Below are 12798 nucleotides of genomic sequence, written 5' to 3'. Positions count from 1 at the left end.
GCTCAAGTCATCCAACTGAATGTACTTTTAATAAGAAGATATAAGTGTTCCGTTGCTGTATGCTCTAGTTGCCTGAATAATATTTTTACATAAGTTTTTATAAACCTAGGAACATATTATATTAGATACTACATTTATGTTCCTAGGTTTATATAACCCTATTTAATATTTATTTATTATATACTTATATTTATACTTAAATAACAGGTATTTAATAGTTTTTCAATGTATCAAAAATTATATATTTGATATTTAACTTCTGGGTAAATTTTTACACGCGACTAACATAAAAAACACAGCATTGATATATCGAACAAACCTCACGTTTTCCTGATGGAATACAATCTTCGCTGAATGCGGATATATCACGCAAGCCAACGATCTACTTTACACCCACAGAGCATTGGATAACACGTCACCATTGTGTTTGCAAGGACAGCTTTTATTGTAGCACCTACCTCCTAACATATAAGTATGAATATGGGGCCTCAGGGTTGATTTAATCATTAGATACTGGTTCCACAACACCATCTTTTTTTCAAGTAAATTTTATCTGTTTACAGGTATCCAAGGAAAATTTTATAAACTTAAATGTAATTATAATTTATATACATCAATGAATATTGTATTTCTGCCAACAAGTCTTGCTCAGGTACGGGTAGAATATCATCAAATAAAAATCATTTATCATTTAGCTAACACAATGTACACTTATGAATGTCAAAAATAAATGCATGCTTCTAATTTTACATTTACCGCCAGTTTTCAAATGAAGGGCGTAGAACGGAAGAAAAGAACTCTCCGCCACTCTTTTTAATCGCCAAGTTTTTTGTTGTATACAATATTTGTAAGGAGCTGTAACCATTACACCATGTTTCACATGACATTTTAAGTAATTAATATTGAATTACTTAAAATAGTTTAATGCTAGTTTCTTAATTTGCTAATTTAAGCTATCGCGGCCATAATAAAACGTAGACTAGACATTTCTAGCGTATTTGTATTTGTACTCATACATACATGGTACATATTTTTAGCTAGCATATACATAGCTACGTTAAATATTGAAGACATACATAATACTGTATTTAGTCAGTGTCTTACGAGTTTAAAACACGAGACACTCTATAATGAGAAAAGTTATTAGTGACTTCGTGATTAAGCGTGTGATTTTCAACTCGGAGTTTGATTAATTCCAAGTTTATTAATACTTTTATTATAATCAGCATAATTTAATAAAAAAAAAGTGAAGAAAAACTTAAGACTTAAAAGTCGAAGTAATCAAAATGCATGAAAACAAGTGGACCCATTATAGTATAGTTTTCAGTGTAACTGTACATAATAAAATTATAATTTATTTAAGTGTGACTTAAATTAATGATAATTTAATTTATTTTAATCTCGATATAATTCTTGTCTAACTCACCGGATGTTTATTATAGTTATTAAGTTGTTATTTATGTTGATAATCGTTGTTTTAAGCCCAAAGAAACCTAAACAATTCGAAGCTTGATGCGTGCTAGCGTTAGTGTATATACGGAGATCCTGATTTCCGTATTGTGGCGTACCTATGCCTTATATATATATTAATGATTATATTAGTATAAATTTACATGCATTGTATTAGAGCGTGAAGTATTTAATGTATCTTCGAACTGTAAACATAATTCTTATTTAGTCCTGTCCTTACAGTATACTTAATTACGCTTAATTGATTTAAACAAAGAGATAACAAAATTGTTCGAATTTTAAAAATATAAACTTTCATGGATCTGTCATATATCTTATAAGGCTCTTAAGTTTTACAACATGCCATCAACTTCACTTTGCTAACCCTCGTATGGCCTTTACGAGAAATTTGGAATAAAGGGATAAGTAGAAAGGTAAAGTCAATATTTCAAATCCAATTTGTTGTAATCCGACAAGAGCCTTTATAAACCCTTCGTGTTTTTTCATATGGTCTAAGCATTTAGAAAAAATGTCTACGGGGAAAATGAAAAGATGTACCGATGAATAATTAAAAAATAAAAAGTTTTAGTTTGTAGGTATATTTTATTTTATTATTCCTTATTACTCAAGGTGTCATATGTAACATGGTCTAATGGTTGGTTACAAACGTTGTGTAAAAGAAAAAACTTGTCGATTAACAAGAGTGGCGGAGAGTTTATTGCCAGTTCTCTTCTTCCGTTCTACGCCTTTGATTTGAGAACTGGCAGTAAATGTAAAATTAGAAGCATTTAATGTATATTTCATTTTTTGAACTTTCATAAGTGTACATTAAGTTACCTAAATGAATAAAATTTCTTCGAGTTTGAATGTGTGAGATATTGAGCCATTGTATCGCAACTGAAACATTTGGAGAACAATCAAACTAAAATAATAATTATTGTTAAGGCTAGTAGAATTAAAATACGATAACTTCATTTTTAAATCTTAGTAAAACAGACACCAGTCTGATGCCACTGCCAAGGATCTTAAAATAAATATTGTTCCTTCTTATGTTTAAATCTTTATAAAACTTCGTTTCATTAAAAAAATTCTCTAAATTCGCACTTTTAACTATCAATCATGTAGCAATCAATTTGAAAAACAAATAGATATAGTTTGTAATCATTTTGCATTTTAACGTTGCCATTATGTTTTAAAAAGGCAACATAAACTTTAAAATTTTCTCACACGTTTTACGTTTCTGCTATATCGTATCGTAAAGCAAGTACATTTTTATGAGTGTACACTTACTTTTATTATGCTTTGTAATAGAGGATATATTAGGACATAAACAGGATAATGGCTTACTATGTTGGACTTAGAAGGATGTATCAATCGTGTCAAGCTTAGCCATTTTTAAAGGGGACTATGACTAATACACGAAATTATTTTATTGTGTGTTCAATTCGGCTGCGCGCAACGAGTCGAGCCTATGCCTCCACGCGCGCTTCAGCCCACATCAAGGGCTACATACCGCCCTTTATCAGCAGGGCGCAAACCCTAACAGCATGAAGCATGAAGCACTGGAGGCTTTAACACTAACCAATAGGGTTACCTTGCAGTGGATAAAAGGACACAGTGGCTCTCTCGGCAATGATGCTGCCGACGAACTTGCGAGAAGAGGCTCCGGAATGACGCCGGATGGCCCGTATCCGCTCCTTCCCTTGCCCTTCTCGCTAGTTCGAACGTGGATTATCCGGAAATCCGTCGAAATCCAGAATCAACGATGGTCGCATAGTTCAGACTGCAGGCAGTCCAAAATGGCTCTGCCAGCGGTGAACCCACAACTGACTAAGCGACTTCTAAACCTAAACAGAACCGATCTCAAAACAATGATAGGGACAATAACGGGCCATTGTCTCCTTAATAAACATCTATTTGTCCTAGGCGCGACAGACAGCCCCATGTGCAGAGGCTGTTTCAGTGCAGAGGAATCAGTCACCCACGTAGTCCTGGAATGCGAGGCTGTGGCTAAACAACGTAAAGAAATCCTCGGAACAGTGAGGTCGCTCCGAGAAGCCTGTGAAGTGCCCAGGAGACTTCTGTGCTTCTGGAAGGAGCTGGGCTAGCTTAAGTAGCCAGGGCTTTACGCAAAACGGACCAATTTCGAGTCTAGTTGCGGAAACTGAGTCCACCTACCTTAACCTTAACCTTTTAACCCTAACAGCACCCGAAGGGGGCATATGCCCCGAACGGGCCAAAACATCCCTCTCGCGAGGGAGGATGTAGCATTAGCAACAACGATGTGTTCAATTGTTTTATAATAAAACAACGGCTATACATGACAATCGCATGCAAAATTAATTTTAAAGAGTGGTTATTAACAAATGTACTTTTTGAAGGCTAAAAGTTATTAACATTTAGGAAACGTTTTAATTGTCATATCGCGTGATCAATACCAGCTACATATGACAAATAAGCGCCAAGTCTACCCTTTTATGATATTGATTACGTTAATCGATAGCTTCTTTGTTTTTTGATGAGTGAGAACTTTATACAATGCCATATTATTAACGTATAAGCAAATTATGAACTATAATACTTTTTAATTAGGGTAATTAGGTTTGATGGCGGTTTGGTTGTATTTATGATTTTTGTTTGTTTAGCAGGAACCTTTTTGCCGCTTATTTTTAAATAAGCATTTTATTACTTTAACATCCTATTTTATATTCTATAAAGTACATCGCAGTCTCACAGGGTACCGCTATATATTTTACTTGGACTTAAACTCCCTGGAGCACTTCTTTGACTCACAAATGACAATTTAGTGGTTTGAAACCTACATCACCTATCAACGATATTAACTTTGGATATTTCTTTAGTATGTTTATAATAAAACATATTTCTATAAAAGTATGCAACGAGTGAATATGAAATAATTGAACAATCAAACTAGCTTACCTGTAAGCGCCGTTCGATTGAGATTATTCCTGTTGGTGTCTCGTCCGAAGATGATGAACTGTTTACTAATGTAGTATATTTCTCAGTTACCTGAGGGCGTCACATAAGTTTAAATCTTAATCTAAAAATTTTTTTTTTTTTTTTTTAATACGAACGCTCCCAATCATAGCTTAGTGATCTGTGGTCTATGATCTTCATTTAGTTATCAGCCCAACTATTATCTGATTGTTACAACCACCTGGGTGTTGCTATCCATCAGCAACGAACTACGGGTGGGTGGGACTCATCATCTTCGGACGAGACACCAACAGGAATAATCTCAATCGAACGGCGCTTACAGGTAAGCTAGTTTGATTGTTCAATTATACCTGTTGTTGTCTCGTCCTCGATGATGAACTGTTTACTAATGTAGATGTTCAAAGACTGTTGTAAAATCAGATGATTTATTAGTTAGGTTAATCAATACTAACTAATAACAATTACTTAAACGTAAAAATTATAAATTAAGAAAATACAGCTTCTGCAAAACTTACATTCCTTATAGGACGGTTATAGAACCTAGCAAAACAAGTAGAACTATCTGTCCAACCAGCCGTTCTCCTGATCTCGTCAATGGAAACGCCTCTCTTTAGAGCTGTCGATGTTGACGCGTGTCGCGTGCTGTGAGCAGAGAAGGTATTCATATCTATACCACTTTCTTTTAGCACGGTCTTAGTCCAACGGCTGATTGTACTGACAGTCACAGGATTATAAGGTTTTCTATAAGACACAAAAAGATTCTTACTATCTTTTCTAATATTTTTAGTCATATTCAAATAATCAATTACAGCACAAGCAGGGCAAACAAATGGCCTGTCACAAAAGAAAGGTAATCTTATGAAAGGTTGTAACCTATTTGGTGCTGAGGTCTTAACTAATTTGGTTACTTGAATATAAACAGCATTAGACTCTATCTTAATTAAGTCTCTATCAATGGTACAAATGGTCTGGGCCCTATGACCCGTTGCTAAAAACTAAAAGAGTAACAGTCTTTTTTGAACACATTTCTAAGTTATGACATGATGCATATACATTTTCTATATAATTTAACACTTCTGATACATTCCATGTATAATCATATTTAGGAGCACATGGTCTTAATCTAAAGAATCCTTTAAATAATCTTTTAAGGTTAAGAATGAAGCGATATTGTCCATTTGGTTTCTTTACTAAGAAAATTGGTGAACAAAATTGAATTTCTGTTTGATTGCAGACTTCAATAGCCTGAATGCTAAGTAAGTCCTTAACTTCCTTTCTGATTAGAATCATTTCAGCCTGAGTAAAACTATTGTTAAGAGGGATTATATTTTGGACTGGATTTCTGAAAAAATCAAGTGAGTATCCCGATACCCAAGTTAAGATAATTGGATCATCTGTGATAGATTGTCATATATCTTGAAAAAAGGGTAATCAGCCCACCTGGTAATTTATTTGCGTCCTGGGTGATTGTTGTAAGTGGGGTAGCGCCTCTGAAGTGGTCCTGGCTTCTTTACTTGTGGAGTCTGGGTCATCTTCTTCCCCCCTCTTACATGAAATTGGTTCTCCTTGTTTCTGGGTTTGTGTTGAGGAGGGGCCCGCGAGTTTAAAGCCTTCTGGTTTTTCATGCATGGTCGAGGTGATTGGTTCGTTCTTGTCAAGTCCTGAGCAGATTTCTGTACAGCCTTTGTAGTCTTTATTCTTTCTGTCAGACCATTGCCAAAAAGCAATTCATCTGGGCTCGCCTGTAGTGAGTCTTTCATTTGTTTGTTCACCACACCCTGGATCAACCCTCTTCTGCCTATTGTTTCAGTATAAATGACATCACATAATATCCTTGCAGCATCATTTATATTCTTAATACCTTCCACCTTGTCTCCTTTTGTTAAAAAACAGTGTAATCCTAACCCAATAGCTGCTAATGCTGCAGAAATATTCTTTTGGCGCAATTCAATAATAACATCCCTTTTCTTCACTGGGTCTGTTAGGGCATGTAGCAACTCTGGGTTAAGTTTTGGTGGTACCATAGCTGGCACATTGCTAAAAGCGACATAATTCTTAAGAAGCGATGCTTTGTCTTCTTTCTTTAGTCCTTTAGTGAGGACAGGTGTCCACCTCTGAGCTATCTCAGTATGGATGGTAGGCCCAACAGCTAATTCCTCTTCCACGGTCCCCATAGCCCCCAAAATCTCCACATCAATCTCATTCGATTCACCACATTCATCTGCAGGCATAGATTTGTCTGGAGAAATTGTTGGTGCATCTTCAGCATCCATGACAGTTGGATGGTCATCTTGAACCAGGTCATTTTGTCAAATAAGTTATAATCTCAGGAATATTAGCCTTTATTGTACTTATCTGGTTTGTATGACAGTATGTAACCCAATCTTTGATATAAGGCGAGTATTGTTTGAGTGTGTTTTCTGATATTGAGCAAATCATAACAATAACTGATTCCTTACTTAATCCTAATGCTTAAAAAAACTGCACCGGAGAGCAGTCCTGCCATCAATGTTAGGCTCCCATGTAGTGGGTGGATTGTCCTGGAATTACAGAGTAAGTAGTCTTTGGTGAGGTTTGATTAACAATGGTTTCTTTACCAAGAGCTTTTGAAATTGAGGGTACCATGGCTGGGTAGGCCAGTCAGGTACAACCATAATACCTATGCCTCTATCAACTATCACTTTTTCGATACATTTTGAAATCATAGAAAAAGGGGGGAAAGCATAGAAGAACATATTTGACCAACTGAAAGTAAAGGCATCGACTTTGAAAGCATCAGGATCAGGGTGCCATGAAACATACTTCTCACATTTTGCGTTTGTTCGTGAGGCAAACAGGTCTATGTCCGGACTACCAAAATTATTAACAATTGTCATAAAATAACTACTGCCAAGCTCCCACTCCATAAGACCTATATCTTTTCGTGACTGAAAATCTGCAACCACATTATCCTTAGTATTGATGTAAAAAGCAAAAATCCAAATATTATGTGTCTCACACCACTGCCATATTGATTTTGCAACAGAATGTAAATGAGGGTGTTGAATGCCACCTAAACGATTTATATAAGAAATGGCAGTGGTGTTATCGATTCTTAACAATATCTCACAATCATAATAGGTTTTTGCAAAGCTTTTTTAATCCCAAAAAGGCAGCATGAAGTTCTAATGTGTTGATGTGAAGTTTGGCTTCTTCTACCGTCCATGGCCCACTAGCCGTTTCAGTACCACACCTTGCACCCCACCCTTTTAGGGAAGCATCGGTTTCTATTTCAAAGATAAAATTATTTCTCCTTATGGGACTTGTAGCAAATTTTAGATTTGTAAGCCAACAGTTTCTGTCCTCCTGACAACTATTTGATAAGGATATGATAGATTCAAAATTATTGTTATTTGATAACAATGATAAATATTTTAGTCTTTCTACTGCTGTCTAGTCTTCAACTGTTTTGTGTACAGCATGCCATATTTAATAGCAGGACATACCGAGACTAAAGTGCCTAGTACTTGAGCTAGATATCTGACTGAGAACTTGCCTTCAAGCTTTGATAGCAAGTCTAAGCATAAGTGTCTTTTCTCTTGATCTATAGATATGTTCACACTCTTAGTATTAAAGATAAAACCCAAAAATTTGCACTCCTGTTTAGGTATAATACTGCATTTTTTGTAATTTATTAGAAAACCTAGTCTCTCAATTAAGTTGAGTACATAATTAGCTTGGTCCTGACATTCTAAATATGAGTTAGCAATGATACAGGTATCATCGAGATACTGTACTAGTCTTATACCTCTTTTTCTGAGAAAAACTAAGTATTGGTTTGAAAATTTTGGTGAACAGATAAGGCGCTGTACAAAGACCAAAAGGTAGAACTTTAAATTGGTATAATTTACCCTCAAAGAAAAAACGAAGGTATTTTCTTGAGCAGTTATGTATGTTAACCATATAATATGCGTTTTTTAATTCAATTGATGATATGAAGTCATCTTTTTGTATTAATTTACATACTGTACGATAATCTGGTGAATGTCTTCTTATTTGAAGTGACAAACAAAACTTTGAGACCGGCTTCGTACACTTGTTGGAGATATACATGTACTTGGGGGGCCTACACTTGTAGACCGACTTCTTGACCGTGACTGTTTTCTTGAGGATCCTGTGTAAATCAAACAATATAGATTTATTGTTGAAAAATTCAATGTTTTCCAGTAAGTATTGTTCGATACTCATAATAGTATAGCAACAATAATTGTACATAGCTTGTACATTGGTATTAGCTTTAAGTTGTTCGATACTCTAGCAGTATAGCAACAACGTACCAACCAATTTTTTGTACATCTTTGGTTGTTCGATACTCAGTCAAGACTAGTATAGCAGCAACCGATACACAAGAATGCATTTAATGCTATAAATTAGGTAAGCGAAAATATGGCTGCCGCCATGTTGCTTTGGTTTCGTAAGTACGTTTTAAAACAATGAAATAATAACTTGCCCGATACTCAATAAGTATAGCAACAACTATTACACTCATTATTTTACGTATTTGTTTATCTACAGGAGTAGAAATAGGCCTAAAAGAATATATCTAGGGCCACGCCCCTGACTAACCTTTCGAAGTTTTGTCCTCTAATTTATCAATTTTCCTTCTTAGCTTTCGTAACTGTCTTTCCAAATCATCTTTTCTTTTACGTTTTCCCATGATTAAAACACTAAACTGTAAGTAAAAATCACTAAATTCGTTAATTTTCCAGGAGCGATAGTGACATAAAAAACGAATGAAGATCATAGACCACAGATCACTAAGCTATGATTGGGAGCGTTCGTATTAAAAAAAAAAAAAAAAAAAAATTTTTAGATTAAGATTTAAACTTATGTGACGCCCTCAGGTAACTGAGAAATATACTACATTAGTAAACAGTTCATCATCGAGGACGAGACAACAACAGGTATAATAATGCTCAAGATAACATAGTCAGGTAATAGTATAATATATAATATTATATTTTAATTTCAAATTACGTGTTTGTAATCAAGTAACACATTTATTTAGGATAGTTAAAAATGAATTAATTTTGTTTGATATCCCGCGAAACCATATCTACGTAGTAGTTTGTAATTTACTATATGAAGTTTATTCAAAGATTTTAAATTGTGTAATATTTGTTTTATGTACAAATGATTGGAATACTACGACTAGTGTTCATAATCCTGAATAATAAAATAAATAAATTTAAACACATCTAAGAAAAAAAAATTTAATTAGGACCTATAAAAATTTATAACTTTCGATATCATAATAAAACTTTAAAATATTTAATGTAATTCACTAATGCATTGCTCGGACAGATAAAGATGCCATTAATTTTATCAAATTGCTTCGGCGTCATTTATGATTTATGGCATCTTATTTATATTAAAACAAGCTGACCCGGCGAACTTTGTTCCGCCCTAATGGCAATAAATAAGCAGTTTTTTTTTATTGGAACAAAATACAAGAAAATTAAATACCTACATTAATCATTCATTATTATTTCTGTATTTTAGTACATAGGTTACTCTTCACTTAACAAACAACGCAGATGGTCTTCCGACCCGTGAACATGCCACGTATAATTGACCATGGGAAAAACATGAATGTTCTAGATTTAAACCACAAACTTTTAAGGATTGGCCTTGTGATTTGTTGATGGTCATGGCAAATGCAAGATGTATCGGAAATTGAAGTCTTTTAAATTCAAACGGCATATCGGTTGGGATCATCGGGATCCTCGGAATAAGAACTTCCTCACCATTACCGATAGTCAGCAATTGCTCCGAGAAATCTTCAGCAGATGTATCATTAAGCAATGTAACTCTCATGTTTCTTGTCAGCTGCAGTTTCTTCACATAGCGCCATAGAATTGTCGATTTGAGGCAAGCGTTTATTTCGTCGGCAGTCGTAGATCTTGGAATTACTGGCAGTATTTAGCAGAAATCGCCAGACAGTAAAATCATTGCTCCTCCAAAACATCTCGAGTCATTGCGTAAATCTGTTAATGTTTTGTTAAGTGCTTCTAATGCACGTTTATGCGCCATTGTGCATTCATCCCAGATGATGATTTTCGATGCCGCTAAAACTTTGGCCATTGCTGAGTGTTTTGCAATATTACACGTTGGTTCTTCAATAGTTTGAAGATTTAACGGTAATTTTAATTCTGAATGAGCCGTACGGCATCCTTCTAACAATGTGGCTGCTATTTCAGAAGAAGCAACTGCAACCGCTATGTTGGATCTCGCCCGAACAGTTGCTAAAACTAATGACATGAGGAATGTCTTGCCAGTTCCACCAAGGGCATCTAGGAAATATAAACCACCATTTTCATCATCGTTTGCCTTCATTAAAATATCATAAACTTCCTTTTGTTGGTAATTCAACAGGGTTACATTCGTTTGAACTACTAAATCTAATTCCTGGTGATCATATTCACGTTCCCGTTCCAATACTCGATTAAATGCGTCTTTCGACAACAACAACAAATAGAAACATTCATCATTCTTTGGACGAACTGTATACATGTACGACCATATCGAGTTTTATAGTTCTCTTCACTGTTTATACGAATGGGCAATGGCACTATCATTACATTTAATTATTTATTTAATAGAAATATTTTGAATATTGATTTCTTACAAATATCAAATTGTCATATATACGTCATTACATAGCTGTCATTATACGTCAATTACATAGCTATCATTTGCGTTATATTATTCTTTTTTGTTATACCACGTTTTATAGTGACTGACGTTTCATGTCAAGTCCTTCGGGAACGCTGTCGAACGGGATAAAAAGTATCCTATGTCCGTCTCCTGGCTCTAAGCTACCTCCATTCCAATTTTCACCCAAATCTGTTCTTCCGTTCTTGAGTTATAAGTGGTGTAACTAACACGACTTTCTTTTATATATATAGATGTTTCATATTTCTATTACTGAAGATATTTCTTTGATTAAATAGAAATATTTTTATTATCCCGAGTATTTTTTAATCAAATTGTTTTTAAGATATTAGGCTTAGATAACTTAGACTTTGACTTAGATTAAATAGAACAGTGATATGTGCGAGCATACTTAAGTGATTATTTACCTCATTATTAAATTTTGATTATTTTATATTCGCTATCGAAGCAGCCTATGATAAGTATTTACATAAAACTTTTAACTTCTAGATTAGCAAAATGTTCATATTTATTCAGAATAACGGTCTTGTTTTTTGGCAGAAATAGTTCTTCGTTTGACGTCGGTCAACTTTATCTATCAAATTGATATTTATACAAAGCATCTAATAATTCTTGATATAGAATATAATATTTGAATATATTAATTTTCAAATCCGAAACAATTAATCTGTTAATGGTCAAAGAAGACGGTAATTGACGGTAATTTGTCAATAAATCTGCTTCAGGAGCGTTAAGACTGTCATGTTTTAGTCAGTTTATAAGCATTCTCATGTAAAAATCTTTACTGCAATTGGAATGTTCGGATTTATTATTATCATTGCATTATTAATAACTCGTACATTTGTTTATATTATTTAAATAGTCAGTTTACATACGAGCCGTAAAAGAAGGAATGTAAGGGCAAGTTATAATTCAATTACCAACACTTTTGTCGTCTCCCTATTATTCACACGGAACACAATACAATCTGTTCCAACAATATACTCCTGTCCAAATAAATGTCATAAGTTGTTTAGTAAGTTGTTATCCCACTGTGCCCTCAGCTATCTTTTATAGACTCATGATATAAAGATTAATTATGAGTTCGCTTTTGACATATTTATTTTGTGTTCGTAGTAAGTTTTGGATAATGATAAAATGCAGTAGAATTTTACGAATTATACCACAAAGTTTTATATCAAAACTAGTAATAGTAACAATTGAATATCGTAATTTTAGTTTTTTGGTTTTTACAATACATTTTATGTACAGTTTTTAATTTATATTAATTAGTTCTATAATATGGTACCTGGTATGTAAGTTTATTAATTAAAAAAAAAATTGGACAGTTGAGAGAAAATCTTCATCTTATATATAAAATTCTTGTGTCACACACAGTGTTAGATACCATACTCCTCCGAAACGGCTTAACCGATTTTTATCAAATTTTATATGCATATTCAGAAGGTCTGAGAATCGCCTACTATTTTTTTTACACTTTTGACGAATTTGTTTGTTTTAATTTTTATGATACAACATATAAAAGGACTTTGAGGTTAGTCACTAGAGTAGCGTAGCAAACTGTTCCAGGCATTAAGGAGAAACGTAAGGGAGAAACGTAAATAAAGAATTAAAATAATTCTAATCAAAAGTTACTAATTCTAGTAAATGTTATTTATCTCGGTTAAAACTTTATTA

The 12798-nt window shown here is 34.0% G+C and overlaps 2 protein-coding genes across 5 annotated transcripts in view; one reads left to right on the top strand and one right to left on the bottom strand.

The window, feature by feature from the left end:
- LOC111000566 (small conductance calcium-activated potassium channel protein) overlaps positions 1 to 12798 on the top strand; it is a 152463-nt gene that overhangs the window by 44099 nt on the left and 95566 nt on the right. The window lies entirely within an intron of this gene.
- On the bottom strand, positions 4819 to 9162 carry LOC110999363. The gene is made up of 4 exons (XM_022268377.2): positions 9013 to 9162; positions 8441 to 8560; positions 7210 to 7342; positions 4819 to 6714 (listed from the first exon to the last, which is right to left on the bottom strand). Exons 1-4 carry the CDS (start codon positions 9101 to 9103, stop codon positions 5856 to 5858), a joined length of 1203 nt encoding a protein of 400 aa, XP_022124069.2. The 5' UTR covers positions 9104 to 9162; the 3' UTR covers positions 4819 to 5855.

The sequence above is a fragment of the Pieris rapae genome, chromosome 5, assembly GCF_905147795.1.
Source record: "Pieris rapae chromosome 5, ilPieRapa1.1, whole genome shotgun sequence".
NCBI classification, from domain to species: Eukaryota; Metazoa; Arthropoda; class Insecta; order Lepidoptera; family Pieridae; genus Pieris; species Pieris rapae.
This window is presented reverse-complemented; position numbering and strand designations above follow the sequence as displayed.

Excerpts from the sequence above, each read along its gene's own strand:
- LOC110999363 (XM_022268377.2), bottom strand. The coding sequence starts at position 9,103 with ATGGGAAAACGTAAAAGAAAAGATGATTTGGAAAGACAGTTACGAAAG. Across the intron at positions 8,561-9,012 it reads AGAGGACAAAACTTCGAAAG|GATCCTCAAGAAAACAGTCA; the intron begins GTTAGTCAGGGG and ends TGATTTACACAG. Across the intron at positions 7,343-8,440 it reads TTTTGTTTGTCACTTCAAAT|ATTTTCAGTCACGAAAAGAT; the intron begins AAGAAGACATTC and ends ATGTGGTTGCAG.